Genomic DNA, 14,172 nt, shown 5'->3' with positions numbered 1-14,172 from the left:
GGTATTATCTAACGAAATAACTTTGGGTTTGAAAATTCCCATCAGTAAAAAAGCACAAAACTGCTGTTGAGTTAGGGTATTTAAAAACATATTTTGGAGCATTGGGAAAAAAAGATACATTGTACAGACACTATTATTTTGCTACTCTTTTCCTGCAGCCACTTCTAACTCGACCAGGGGTCTACTGTCCCATCGGTGCATCCATGTAATTTTCATCAACATTAATGGTAGCTATGTGTATGAGCTGATGAAGGCATACATCGAATTAAAAATTCTTTTTTTCTTTATTAACAAGTGTCATGCAAGTCTTGTCATGAGGGAAGCCCTTGAGACTTTTTTTCTACCTTGCCATAACAAACACTGTAGATTTAGCAAACATTTCGGGATTTCTCCTGGATACACATTTTTCATTTTGTATTCTACAGATTTGCCATTCTGAAATCAACTATCTCTATCTCAGGGGCTGTGCAAAGAAAAGAGGCGAAGGAAAGGAAAGTCTCCCAGGTGATGACAAACTGTGGAACTTCCATAGGCTTTTATCTGATGGTTTAATAGTGAATCACTGCCTAGACATTTTCTTAGGTGAACAAAGAGTAAAGATGGCATTTGGAATTTTGCTCTTATGAAGCCTCAAAAAACCAACATTTTATCTATTGAGGCCATTTTCTTAGCATTTCCTGAAATTCTGGACACTGAAAAAAGGATGACATAGAGGAAAGATGTAAAAAGATCATGGTGGAAAAGGCAGAGGGAAAAAAAAGCCTTCTGGGACTCTCCTCTTATAGTACACGCTGTACTGTATCCGAGGCAAGCCAATGCCTAGAGGGCACAATCTATCCGTAAGTGTATGTGACCTACTAGCCACAGTGAAAAAAAACAGCAGGTGATCTGATTTACTGCTTCTCTGAGAGAATAACTCTTGCCTTGACAGGAGAAATTTGAAGAAGGTACTCATGCTAATGTGTGTGCTGCTACTCCCGTGGGGTTTACGGACCATTCTTCAGAGCAGTTTTGTCCCAGCTTTTCAGCAAAACTGTTGAAAAGGTCAGCACAAACTGACCATATTCAAAAAAGACGATTTTCAGTCTTGGTGTTGGAGTGTTTGTTGTTCTCATTCCTAAGCAGCTGAAAAAAACTAAATAATATGCAAAGAATGCATTTCTGATACAACTTTTCAAGAATTTCAGACTTTTCAAGGGTCTCCAAAGTGCAGGTGAGTTGGAAATATTTTCTAAAAAGGAATGAAACAAAGAAAAGGGAGGTAAGGGCAGTAATGCGATTTTAGACTTCTCAACTTTGGGCTGCCTACTTTTAGCTAATTTTAATAGGACCAATGTTTAGGAGGGCAGGGGCTCTGCACTTTTTGGTAACTGGGCCTCTGCCAGTGGAGTGGTAAGTATTTGTGGCACATAAACTCACTAGTTAGTTTGGCAATTCTTGGTCAGAGTGACTTGCCCAAGCTCATGCAGTAAATCAAAAGCAAAATGCATATAACAGGACAGAGTCCTATTTTCCAAAGTTTGTTTATTCAACCAGTTCGTAACACTTTCTTCCTGTTCCAGCTGTATCATTTAATCACTACAATGCTATAGGTTGTTTCAGCTTTTTATATCGCCAGCAGGTGGGGATTTAAAAAGCACTCTGCTGTTCACCTTTTGGTCATCCTCATAACTTTCATCTGCGTATTGTTTTATTTTGCTAGAGGCTTTCCCAACAGGCTGTCATTTTCTCTGAAAAGCTGGATCACCTATGGAGCTAGGAACTGTGACCTTCTGGTACTTGAATGGTTCTACAGAAACTTGAGAACTTCCTTTACTTTTTTTTTAAAAGAGAAGTCATTAAAACATAGGTTTTAGAACGTCTGAAATCCCCTCCTACAATTCTTTGCTCTTTGGGGAGGCAGTGAAAGTGCTTCAGCCTTCAGTATTCTGGACTGCCCTGTTCAAGACCTCATGGATTTTGAAGCTGGATTTTTCAGTTTTTGATAAATACTAATTGTACTTTTATGTTAGCAGCATTAGCATAGTTTAATTGTGTAAATATTGTTCTAGTATCTAGTAATACTGTTCTAATCTCTAGTAAATATTGCATCTAGTACCTGGTGCTCCCACTCTCAATGTGTTTGGGCCTCTTTGTTACTGAGCAGAAAGGCTCTGAAGAAAATTCAGTTACCAAGGAAGGTGTTAGTATTTTAGTCTATGTTTTTTGTTAGTTTTGTTGGGCTTTTCTTTGACTGAACAAATGATCGGTGTAGTTAGGAAATACATTTTAAGTTAAATGATGTTGTTTTTCCTTTGTGATATAAAACCAGTATTTTGACCAGTATAAATAACCACTTGCACCAATTAATAGACCTCAGTATGTAAATCTTCAGAACAGCCTCTCCCTTCTTGCCTGTGCAACTGGTCGTAGAAGAATCCTGTAGCTGTTTTCCTTTCGATGAGCAATATCTGGCTGACCCCTCAAATTGTTCCTCAGTTCTTTCTTTCATCAGATGAAACTCTTTCTGTTGCTTTATGCTTGATTCCACTGTCAGATGTGCTGGCTGTTCCTAACCTACGCCTGCCTTGCTGTTTTCATCCCAACTACTGTCCTAAGTCAGGAACTACCTCATGTGATCTGTCTTCTTCAAAAGCTTATCTTTTGCACTTGCAACTGCTATTTGTGGCAATTTGATGAATAGATACAGATCTGCTCACTGGTGCATACTGGCCTCAGGTTCTTGGCTCCTTTGTTCTATTTGCCTACTGCTTAGCTTGACACTCTTTTGTTGTTCTTGAGTAATGCCGTTTGTTTTCTGTGGGACTGCTGTGAATACACAGAGCAAAGTCCCACTTTTTCACCTCATTAATCTATTTGCTCATCTTCTACCAAATACCTGGGATAGTGTATTTTTGTGGAGCAGGGGACCCTTTATTATTTTGCCATTGCCATCAGTCGCTGGCCTGTCTTTACCTCTAACTCTTCCTTCCAACATTTTGTGGGAACCTAGGGCTGGATGTCGTCTTCTCAAATACCCAGTGGATGCTAAATCGCTACATATCTGTGCACTTTGCTATTTCCCACTATGTGTCAAATGCCAGGTATGCCTTATCTTGCAAGAGATATGGCATGCCTCCAGATCACAATTCCTGTCTGAGGGTCATTTCTAGAAGTTTCTTTGCAGTAGGAATGGCAAGCTATTGTATCCACAAAACCAAGTGCCTCTTGTAGTTAAATGACAAAATATCCAACACCATAACATATACAATGTTAAGTTGTGTGATAAAAGCCCGTGAAGGAGCTCGGAGAGGCAGTAACAGGAGGGAGATGCCCAAATAATATCCTGCTGGCCTACTCCAAGGCCTATCACAGGGGCCATGAGCACAAGCCCAGATGAGCACAGGGGCACAAGGGCTGGCAGGAACCCAAATCAAGGACTCTCCAATCAGCTTTTGGACTAAGGGGCTCACGGCCTAGGGGTGGAACACATTACGGGATGCAAGAGAAAAGCAGTCCTGGATCACACAGGACTAATTATGGGATGTTTAAGGGAGGAACCAAAGGTGGAGAAATGGAGAGGTTTAGGTGATTTGGAGAGGGACAGGAGTGGGAAAATAGAGGGGTAAGCAAATAAAAAGGGCTGGTTGCATATACATAATTGGCTAGTCAGAATGCCTGTCTGGCTATGCCCTGTGCCTGATCAGCACAGTTTCTCCTGTGTTCTTACTAAACTCTTTTCTAATTCTTTCCTGGGTGAGGGGTCTCTATTCTGTGCGCATAGGTGTACGGGGGTGTGACTCCAGCAACTGGAGACACACCACACGTTGGAGGGCCTGTGTGTCTGTGGTGCAGTGACTGATCAAGAGTGGGTGTATGAGTGAGTGTGCGGTCACTAGCAAAGATTGAGCCAAACCAGCTGGTGAGTAGGTGAAGTGACCTGGGAGCAAGGGGGAGAGGGGGTCTCTAAGGGCCAGTTCCAGGTGTGAGAGCACCTGTGCATCTCTAGGGGTGAGAGCATGGGGTGGGGGATTGGGGGCGTCAGCCTCACTGGCTTGTATGTCCAGGTACCAGCAACTGAGCAGACTGGGATCCAGAAGCCAGCTACTGGGCAGACTGACTGTATGAGTCCAGTTGCTGGAGGCATCCACCTTGTGCATAATAATATATATATATATATATAAATATATATATATATATAAAAATATTCTCACTAATGAACTTCCATCCTGCTCAGCCAGAGAGGGGAGCAGGATAAGGCCATCAGTGCTGCCTATGTTCACATGAGTACTCCGAGTGTCTGTCTAGGAATTGTGTGTCCAGCCATGTAGATATGTAGTGTATATGTGTATATATGTATATGTGTAGTGTATATGTGTGCTTTGCGTGTGTATGTCAGCTGGCAATACATCTTCACCCTTGCTAAAGGTTGGACATGGGCATATGGAGTGGCAACAGCCTCGCCTGTCTCAGGCTGTTGGATCGAGCACGATATATTTTCTTCTAACATACACATATTGCATTGCTCCAGTTCATTTGTGCATTACTATCAGCCCAACAGATACATTCCCTGGCTTATGTTATGAGTACCACTATGTGCACACACGACACATGCATCCATACCTAGTTGTACAGTACTTCCTGATCCCTTTTTCATCAAAGCCTTATGTTGCACATATAGCTAAAACCACGGTGCATGCTTAACTCAAACTGTACATCTTACTTTCTCTGGTAAAAGTTCCCCTCTGGTCTAGAGAATTAATATTTTTACTTGTACATCCCAGTCAAAACTTTTTAGGCTACTTGAAATCTCTGCAGAGAAATGCAGGGATATTCTAGGATGTTGACTGAATGTTCCGCTGAACCATCTGTGATAAAATCTAGAAAATTTGCTTTATTCAGTGTATTTGACATCATACAACTTCACTGCATATTGTTAGAGTGCCAAGAAAACATTCACGATAGCTGCTAATACATGCTTAACAGTCACGTCTTTATGATATAGTCCATCAGCTTGTAATCAGGCTGTACACGCTATTTTGTGGCAGAAGCTCAATGGGTGGAATTGCTCTACAACAGAAAAGCATAGCCAGAAACTGTGTTTCTGTTTTCACATACCTATTTTCTACATTTTAGCCATTAAATGTTCTGGTCTCTCAGCTCTACTGTTTCTAGGCTTCCTGAACAGCCACCTTGCAGCTGGAACTGCTCCATACAGCTGCAGGATTTCAAGAATGGTGCCTCACTCATAATTTTCTTCATTTTTGGGGGTTCTTGAGCATTGATCAATGGATGTTACTTGTCTCAAGGATTCACTGTCTCTGAGAAGTATGCACATAATCTGAAGAGATAGCTGGCCATCTGTCATTGTGTCAAGTTTTTAAGGGAAGACAAAAACAAGCTCATGGAAAAAGAAATCTGTTGAGGACTACGGCATACACAGAAACAACATCTGGCTCAGAAAGTCCCTGAGCTGAAAACAATTGGATGCTGAGAGAGTACTGCAGGGAAGAATCATTTACACTTGCCCTGGACTTATTCTTACCTAAGCTTGTGTTTACAGGCACCACTGGAGACACGGTATTAGGGTAGGTGGACACTTGATCTGAAAGCCCAAGACAGATATCCTTTTGGTCTCTTTTACTTCAAAGACAGGTGAGTTACCACAGATCCATCCTCACCCTGCAGTGTCTGATTGCTTTCAAGTTTGGTTTCCATCAAGAGCCGGTCAAAAGATTCACCCATTGAACCTATGAATGTGTCTGCATAGAGTATTCATATTTTTATGAAATACAGAGCACAGTGTATGAAAAAAAAATCACACAGAGGTTTTCATATTGCCTTATTAAGCTGGAAAGAGTTTTTTGTTTCTTAATAGTCTAACAGTTCTGTGAGGCACAGGTAATGACAGCAGCAGGCTTGAGAAAAGGAAAGTAATATTTCCAAAGGGATAAAGAGAGTCCACAGTCCAGAGGAAGTAATACTGTGAAAGCAGTTATCTATTTTGTTATTAAACATTTTACAAGCTTTTACCTTAACCTGGCTTGAAACAAAGATATGTAGATGATGAGCTAACAGTTCATTTTTCTGGCTGAACCTTAAAACCAAGGTACTAGAATATACAGAATGCCAAGAATCCTAATAATAATAGCTAAATACATAATAATAATAATAATGACAACAACAGAAAAATCTCCAAAGTGTCTATCTAAATACCATCATGGTATACCTCTACTGAGCGACGTGGACTAGTTTAGGAGCTGCTGAAGTGGGAGTCTTTGTGGAAGCGCTGTCTTCCAGTAACCAGTGTTAACTAGTTCAAGTTCCTCAGCACTTGGCGGCTAGTAGAAAAGTGTCTGAACTCTGAGGGTGTTTGACACCATCCAATTACTGAAATCCCTTTCTTTTCTTAGGGTCTACCTGGGCTTCTTAGGAAGATGGTAGACATCTAATGCAAAGGGGACAAATTCTCAATTTTAGGCTGTTAGCATCTGTTTGGAGATGTTGCAGATTGATATCATTATTTTCAATATAGATATTATCAGTTTGTCAACAGTATTGATGCCTAAATGTCTCTCAAATACCTGGCTCAGTTTATTATGGAGTACTTATACAATGAGGTGAATTCCCAAAATATTTTATTCCCAATACCACTTATCAAAGGGGTGTCATGCATCCATAGTTATGTGGATAGAACATGTAATTCAGGATGTGATAATGGATCCTGACATTGCAAATGCTGAATATTTTTGCCCCTTTTATCTTTAATATGTCCTTATCATTGGTATTAGCTATTAAGTTATTCTAATTGGAGACAAATTCCTAGTTTATGTGAAATTCTTCTTATCATGAGAACACTATTGCTTTATTCTATGCTAAGTACACAAGTTTATTTGTGCCTTTTCTTGGAAGCCTGACACTTCCTTTTTTTTATTTTTATTATTAACTCCACAAATACATTCAACTGAACAAGTGAAAAATATTCAATAAAATGTCCTCATGGACCTGTTTTTTCCTCTAGCTTCTGGCATCATTTCATGATCCATCTTGACCCTTAAGATTCTCATGGGAATAAGAAGAAAGGCAATGGCAAGCATCTAAGAAAACAAATGAACATGAGAACTTCCATTCGACACAAGCTAGAAGTATGATAAAACTGAGCAAAATTCTAGATCACTACTTTTTGTATTCACTCCTTATTCAAGTGAAACTTTTGCTGGCATCTGTGTTGAGTCCTTCGTGAGTGGAATTTCTGGGATTTAGTCCTTTAATGAGAACAACAAAAGAAAAATAACTGATGAGGAAAGAAGTATAAGTACTGGAGGTGGTGCCAATACACTAACTATACACTTAAGTCTACACTGCCTGTTCATTTAAGCACAAGATGATACAGAATAAGGTCAGGGGAAATCATCCTATATGCATGCCCAAAGATATCTGTTATATCCAATGACAGCAGAGCCCTGTTTATTCAAAATACTTTTGGAACATCAAAACACTTGGATAAACAGAGCTTCAAATAATTGAGGGAGTTATTGTATAAGTAATTCACACCAGGGGGACATAACCTAGATTTAAAGGAGTGAGTTTCAGATCAAAGGTACAGATAAATGGGATTTTGCTCTATATGAACAAATAAAATAAACAGCATTTGATTATTCAGGAATCAAGAAGTGTCCAAACATTTTTTCAAAAAGAGTTTAGGACGAAAGGTCAAAATCGTTTCAATAGGCCATACCGAAGAACATTCCTATAGAATCAAAATAACAAATAACTAAATGAGACCAAAAAAGTGTGGCTTGTTTGTTTGTTTGTTTGTGTTTTCATGGTATTTTTTGTTTTGTTTTGTTTTAAATTCAGTGATCTTCCAGTCAGGATCGTATGAACTTTACCAAGTTTTTTGATCTTATTCCAGCCGTGACATTGACACATATTTTGTGGTGGAAGGTGGGGATTTGTAACATCCATGGCTCTGTAACTCATTTTACCCAATGCCCAATGGAAGCAAACTGTAAAATACAAAAGCTGGGTCTCGGATGGACAATATTATCTGATTGTCATCTTTCTATTAATATCATGACCCACATACAGTTTATCTACATACAGACATGATAATCTCCTATTAAATGCCCTTTAAAATACAAATCTTGGAATTTAAAAAGATGTTAAGTGTAAAGATCAATGCTGATATTCATCCCCTGCATTGTTAACGTGGTGGTGTGGATAATTTGCTAATTTAGACAACTAAACAGTCTTTTCTGAAAGTTAAGCTCACATTCCTGTAACTCAGTATTGCCCCCTACTGTCTGTGTAGGAACCGTGTAATAGTGGGGGTGGCAGGGGAGAAGACAGACGCAACATTTAAAAGGGAGATAAAGGTCTGAAAACACGACGCATTTCGATTCCCCCCAACACGGATTTCTGCGGCCGAGAGCCCAGTCAGGAGAGTGCTTCTCCCGCCACGGTGCCTCACCTCGAACAGCTTTCCTGGCTTGTAAGCCATAGGGAACGGAGGGGCCCCGCGGCATGGTGTGTGTGGAAGGTGCTTTCTGCCTCAAGTTTCAGAGACGTTTTTTCAACCGTGTCGCAAGACGTACCAGATCGTCCTGTTGAATCCACCCTGACGTTTCTGGGCCTCATAGTTGGGTTTTTGAGCCCTCAGGTGTCCCAGCGCTGCCAGGTCCGACTCCTGCGCCACACCTGGAGCAGGTTTACTTCGTACCACGGCCGGGCTGTGTCTCACCCCTCGACCTGTCAGCCGCCCTTTGAGCCGCCGGTCCTAACAGCCTACCCTATGCCTCTCCCCAAGGGACGCCACGCAGTCTTCCCTCCCGCCCCCCCTCGGCCCCAGACACCCCCCCGCCCCCACTTTTGGCGGGAAGAGCGGTGCCGCGTCGCGGCCATGTCGCCGCGGCTGCCAGCAGGGCCCGCTGCCTCCTCTCTCCTACCCCCTCCGGTCCCGCGGCTCCGCCGGGGTGTGCGGGGCAGAGGGGAGTGGAGGGGAGGACGGCGTGGGGAAGTGCCGCCTCGGTTGTTGGCATCGTTTTTTCCAACTGCCTTTTCTCCCTCCTCGGTGAGGGACCGGGGGCTCAGTTGCGTGAGGCGACGCACTGAGGCTCTGAGGGGAGAGGGGCGGGAGTGTGAGGGGGAGCAAAGATTAAAGAGGAGCAGCTGTTGGGGTTGCGGTAAGGTGGGGGAAGAACAATGCTTAATGAAAGGTTTGGGAAAGGGAGCTTGGAGAAATGTCAGTTTGGCGTTGAGTTTAGTAGAGGAGGAAAGCAAACACCTGTGGGGGCTGGAGGGGGCAGAGGTTGCCCTTGGCAAAAAGTAGAGGCAGCCCTCTTAGCAGAGAAGGAGTCTTAATGGGTGGTCAAACAGGGTGAGGTCTGGAGGAGGAAGCAGAGCAACAGGGACAGTTTGGGGTGCTTTAGAGTTTGCTGGCAGGTTGCTGCAGTGGCACAGTCTGGAAGTGAGTAAAGATAAACCATAAAGAGCAAAGCAGGGGAAGGTCAAAGCAAGTGTTGGGGTTTTGTTTCCTGAGGAGTCAGGAGGATACCTTCGAATTGGTTTGAGGTTTCAGTTTACTGGCCTGGTTTTCTCCTGCCTCCTCATCTTGTTACTCTTGTGCAATGTGTTGGGTAGAGTTGTGTTGTCTGTGATACAGGTGAAGAGCCATTTTCTAGTTTCATTCCAATTTACATCAGCAGCTGTTGTCTGTAGATACAGGTATTAAAAAAAGATAAATTTCCTTCTTTAAGAAAAAAACAAACAAAACCAAACAAACCTGCAATAGTCTTTTCTCTCAATGAGCAACAGATAATGATAAGGCTTGTTCAAGTTTTGCCCTCTCTTTACTCTTCCTTTCTTTTACAGGCTTGTCAAGGCTTCCCTCTCTGACTGAAGAATCCTTGTTGTGTGTTGTGTCTCAGTTGCAATTTGATAAGAATATCTTGACCAGTTTTCTGTCTGGAGTGAAGCAGAGAAGAGAAGGTAAAAATGGAACTTGTGTGTGGTAATGGTTTCAGCTTGATAGCCCTAGAGTCTGGCTGAAACTGTTGTATGGTCCTGAATCCAGAAAATACATAGGCTTGTGACTAACTTGAAGCATATCTGCAGACTCTTTTATTTCATCCAACTCCTTAAGCTCTGAAGGTTGAACACAGGTATAAATACTTGGACAAGAACAGTGAAAGTTTTCTTATGCTGCTAGTATGAGGCCTATGGATCTGGGAATCAGTTCCTAGTGCCATCTAATCCCTGGATTTTCTGCTGTGTTTCTAATTAAGGTAGTGGCCGTGCCATTTTTGATCTCTTCATCTAAGTACCAGAAGTCTATTTGCTCCCATCAAACTCACAAGCAGGTCTGTCACTGAGTTTAGTGGTTATAGGATTGGCCCTGTTTTTTTCCTTTTTTCTCCCCCCCCCCCCCCCCCCCATCTCTCTTTAAAGGGTAAAACCCACAGAAGATGTAGGTTCTCCGGAATCAAGCAAAGTCATTGAATTTCTCAAGCTCATTTTCAGAAGTATTTTTTTTTTCCTTTCCTATTTCCTGCTACAATCTCAGCCTTTCTTTAATACTCTGGAAGTACAGCTGCATAGTGGAGTATAAATATGAGGGGGGAAAAAAAGTGTATGTTTGGGTCTCAAAATAATATACACATTAAAGTATATTTAATTGTGCCTTATCAATACACTGATAAACTTAGGTGTTTGCTGTTGCCATTGATCATGATGCTCTGTAGCAGGCAGAGGCAGTAACTGCTGCTGATGGAAAAGAAAAGGTAGTGGAAGGAGGAGGGGAGAAGGAGGTGGGAGACGAGGGGATTGGCTGCTTGTAATGTCAATCACAGCTGCAGGCCCCAGCTCTTCCGCTGCTCTAGCTCTGGCTCTCCCTTGAACAGCTCCTAGAGAGAACAAGGCGTGCGGAGCTCAGATCACCAGCATCATGCTCCTTGGGCTTGGATCGTAGATCCCCCTCTTTGAACATTAAAATAACTCCTTCGTCCATCAGCGTCCCAGGCAGACCCAGCAAGAAAACACGCGCGTGAGAGAGAGAGGAAAGAAAGAGGAGGAAGAGAAAAATCTGCAACCAAGTGGACTAAAGCAAAGAGAAAGAGTGCTTTGCTTGCACAGCTGCAAGTGGGAATTTAAAGAACTGCAGAGAGAGAAATTCCAGCTCATCAGCATATACACATTGCAGAATTACAGATCCAGGTAGAAATGACATCAACAGGGAAAGAAGGCAGCGGAGCTCAACATGCACAATATGTTGGACCCTATCGTTTGGAGAAAACCCTAGGAAAAGGACAGACAGGTTGGTTCTTTTGCAGCAGCACCGGCGCTAGGGGGAAGGTGCTGTAGCAGCCAGTGAGGTGTTGGGGATGGGATATTTGAGGGTTCAGCTTTTCCCATTTGCTGTTTTAGTGGAGATAATATTCATAGCAGATTTTTGCCTTTATTTATTTTTAGTTTTCATTTTAATTCTTTCTTTTCTTCCTTTTTTAATTAAAAAAAAAAAAAAAGCCCAGGATGCGTTATGTTCATTACTCCTGCTGATGGGTGTTGTTCTGATGACAGCCAGAGTGCATGCAGAGGAAAAAATAGATGATCTGCTGGTGGTGAATTTTCACATCAATTTTTTCACTGCCCTACTTAGGGGCATTTTCTTTTTAATCAAATTATATTGAAATGAAAGGTTCACAGCCTGTAGTACCAAGGAGGTGATGGTGGTGCTGATGGTGGTAGTGGGGGAGTCACCAGCAGTATTTCATGACATCATGATTGAAAAGGGTGTAGTCCTTAAGGTGCAGTTGGGGAAGGGGGGGGGATGGAAATATGTACAGTATGTCTGTGGCACTGACTGCTGTGGGTATTTAGCAAATATGGATGGATGGGGTGGTGGTTTTTGTGGGTAGGGTCTGGAATAAAAGAAAAATAGAGGATTGCTAGCAAAATTCATTCTGGTTATGCTGTGTTTTTGTAGGAGGGATTGGGGGGGAGGGGAGGTTATTTAATTATTTTTCTTAAACCTTGTTTATGAAACTTGCCCCCAGCAGATTTTCCTGAATGGAACAATGGTAAGAAATATTAAAAAGAGGAAACCGAGTGGAGGGAATTAGCAGAGAGCAGGTGCTTCTGCCCTACATGACATAATTAGATCCCCTAAATGCATTCAAGATCTGGACTTACTGTTGCTTGCTTGGATAACATATTCACTTCAAGGGCAGGGGAGCATTAATTGGAAGAAAAATCATTAGAAAGAAGCCCAAATGCCTTCCTTATTTAATTTTTTTAAATTTTTTTTGTTTTTAGTAATAGATGCAATAAGCAATGGGATCTGGCAAATTCATTGGGTTGGTAGCCCCCCAAAAGTGGATTGAAACTTGAGATTATAATTTAGGGAAAGGGGAAGATCAGCCATAGGGGGGCTTCTTTGGGCATGTGGGTGTTAAGTGTTGTTCATTATGGTGGGACAATAAAACATGATGCATTGTGGTGTATTTTTTTTTTTATAACCCAGCCGAGCTTTGCCCATCTGTTGTCTAAAGGATTTAATAGGCGTTTCCATCCCCAGCTGCTGCCTCTGCTCTGCCTGCTTCCTCACTGCCCTGCGTGGCAGCAGCTCTGCAGTCCGCAATTTTCTTAGGGACACAGTCAAAATCCAGATCTTTCTCTGTAAGAAGCAATGCTCTTCTGAGATGATTGATTATAAACCCCCCCCCCTCCTTCCCCTCCTCTTCACAACCCCATAGCAACCGTTCAGAGACATGGATGAAGATGACATTGTCTTCTAGTGAAAGTGACTTTTATTTATATTTCATTTTTTCCAAATCTCTTCAGAGTATCAGCTGCTAAAGGTAGCTCTCTGTCACTGTTTTGGTTACTACCTTTATTCTTTGCATAGCTCAATAAGCCCTTACTTCTGCAGCTGTATTCTTAGTAAAATCTGTTCTGATGATGAAAATACCAAAAAATTTCAGTGTATTGGTAATAAAACTGCCCTATTTCTGCTGGTAATCTTTTCCTGGGTAGTCCAGGTGATCAAAGAGCCAGCTGTAGATGACAAATTCATTTTTGTCTTCATCACCATTTCCCTTTTTCTCTCTCTCACCTTCTCAGCACCCCTCCCTCCCCTTTAAATACAATTGTGTCTGAGATTCCTGAAAATACAGCTGCATTAACCTTTTGCTCCATGTCTCATAGCCTGACGTTGTGGTCCTAAAGGGTTATCTGCAGCTTTGGTTATTTTTTTCCTCTCTGTTAATCTTCCTATCTTCCTCCTAAGTGATTAGAGATGTGGGGGTGGAGGGAGAAGAGGATGTATTTAGAGGCTTGCTGCTGTTGGCCTCTGCAGTTATTCAACCAGCTGGACAAGGGTGAAAGTTTCCTTTTGCAGTTTTACCGTATAACCGATCTTTATAGATAAGTCTCTGCTGTTTGCACACATGAATGCACATAAAATGCACAATGCACGGTGTCATAGAAGCTGGAGGTGGGGGGAAGAGGAAGAGAAATCTTAAAAGTAGCTGATGTCAGTCTATGTCTTCCTTGCTATACCCACCCTTGATTAATGGAATAATGCAGTGAGGTGAAATCTAACTCAGTATTAAACATACGTGGCTAAATATGGAAAGATGCCTTCTGGTCTTCTCGCATTTTCTGTGCTAATCACATTCGGGAGCATGCAGAATGGCATGAACAGTGTGTGGTACGTAGCTGATCCTCATCCTGCTTGTTTTGGAGGGTAAGCAGGCAACCTGCAACATTTTAGGGAGAGGACAAGCGCAGTATGAGGGTCTGAATCGCCATACTATGTTGTCATGGTGTGTGACTTTGAATTCAGGTTGCAGTGGTATATGGCTGAAGAAAATAGTGATTATAATCATTCCTTTAGAGCTTGACTTTAAAGCTTGGAAGATTAGGACGTAATGGCTTGGAATTTTTTTTTTTTTTCCCCCAAGGGGATGGGGAAGAGTGAGAAATCAAATCTGGCAAAATGTAATGATGAATGGAAAGGAAGTGTAAGTGTGTTGCAAAGTCTTATCTATTTTGCAGTGATCTTCATATACATAACTTTTATTTTGGATAAAAAATTCTTGACTCTATAAAGTTATTTCAGATAGGCAGGTTTAGCTTTGCCCCCAGATACGTTAATATTGTACAAATGTGTTAATCACTCTTACCTGCTTTTAC

General features: G+C 41.9%; 1 protein-coding gene across 1 annotated transcript in view; it reads left to right on the top strand.

Annotated features, from left to right (window-relative positions):
• Window positions 1-9,335: 9,335 nt before the first annotated feature.
• Window positions 9,336-14,172, top strand: part of BRSK2 (BR serine/threonine kinase 2) — a 326,660-nt gene continuing 321,823 nt past the window's right edge. The window contains exons 1-3 of the mRNA XM_087745783.1: window positions 9,336-9,448; window positions 9,853-9,969; window positions 10,881-11,293. Coding sequence (XP_087601909.1) covers window positions 11,200-11,293 — 94 coding nt within the window. The 5' untranslated portion in view covers window positions 9,336-9,448; window positions 9,853-9,969; window positions 10,881-11,199. The remainder of the gene's footprint in view (window positions 9,449-9,852; window positions 9,970-10,880; window positions 11,294-14,172) is intronic.

This window comes from Nipponia nippon, unplaced genomic scaffold, assembly GCF_047370975.1.
Source record: "Nipponia nippon isolate SJK-2023a ecotype South Korea unplaced genomic scaffold, ASM4737097v1 scaffold_10, whole genome shotgun sequence".
Classification (NCBI taxonomy): domain Eukaryota; kingdom Metazoa; phylum Chordata; class Aves; order Pelecaniformes; family Threskiornithidae; genus Nipponia; species Nipponia nippon.
Note: the sequence above shows the minus strand (reverse complement) of the source record. Positions and strands in the feature narration are given on the sequence as shown.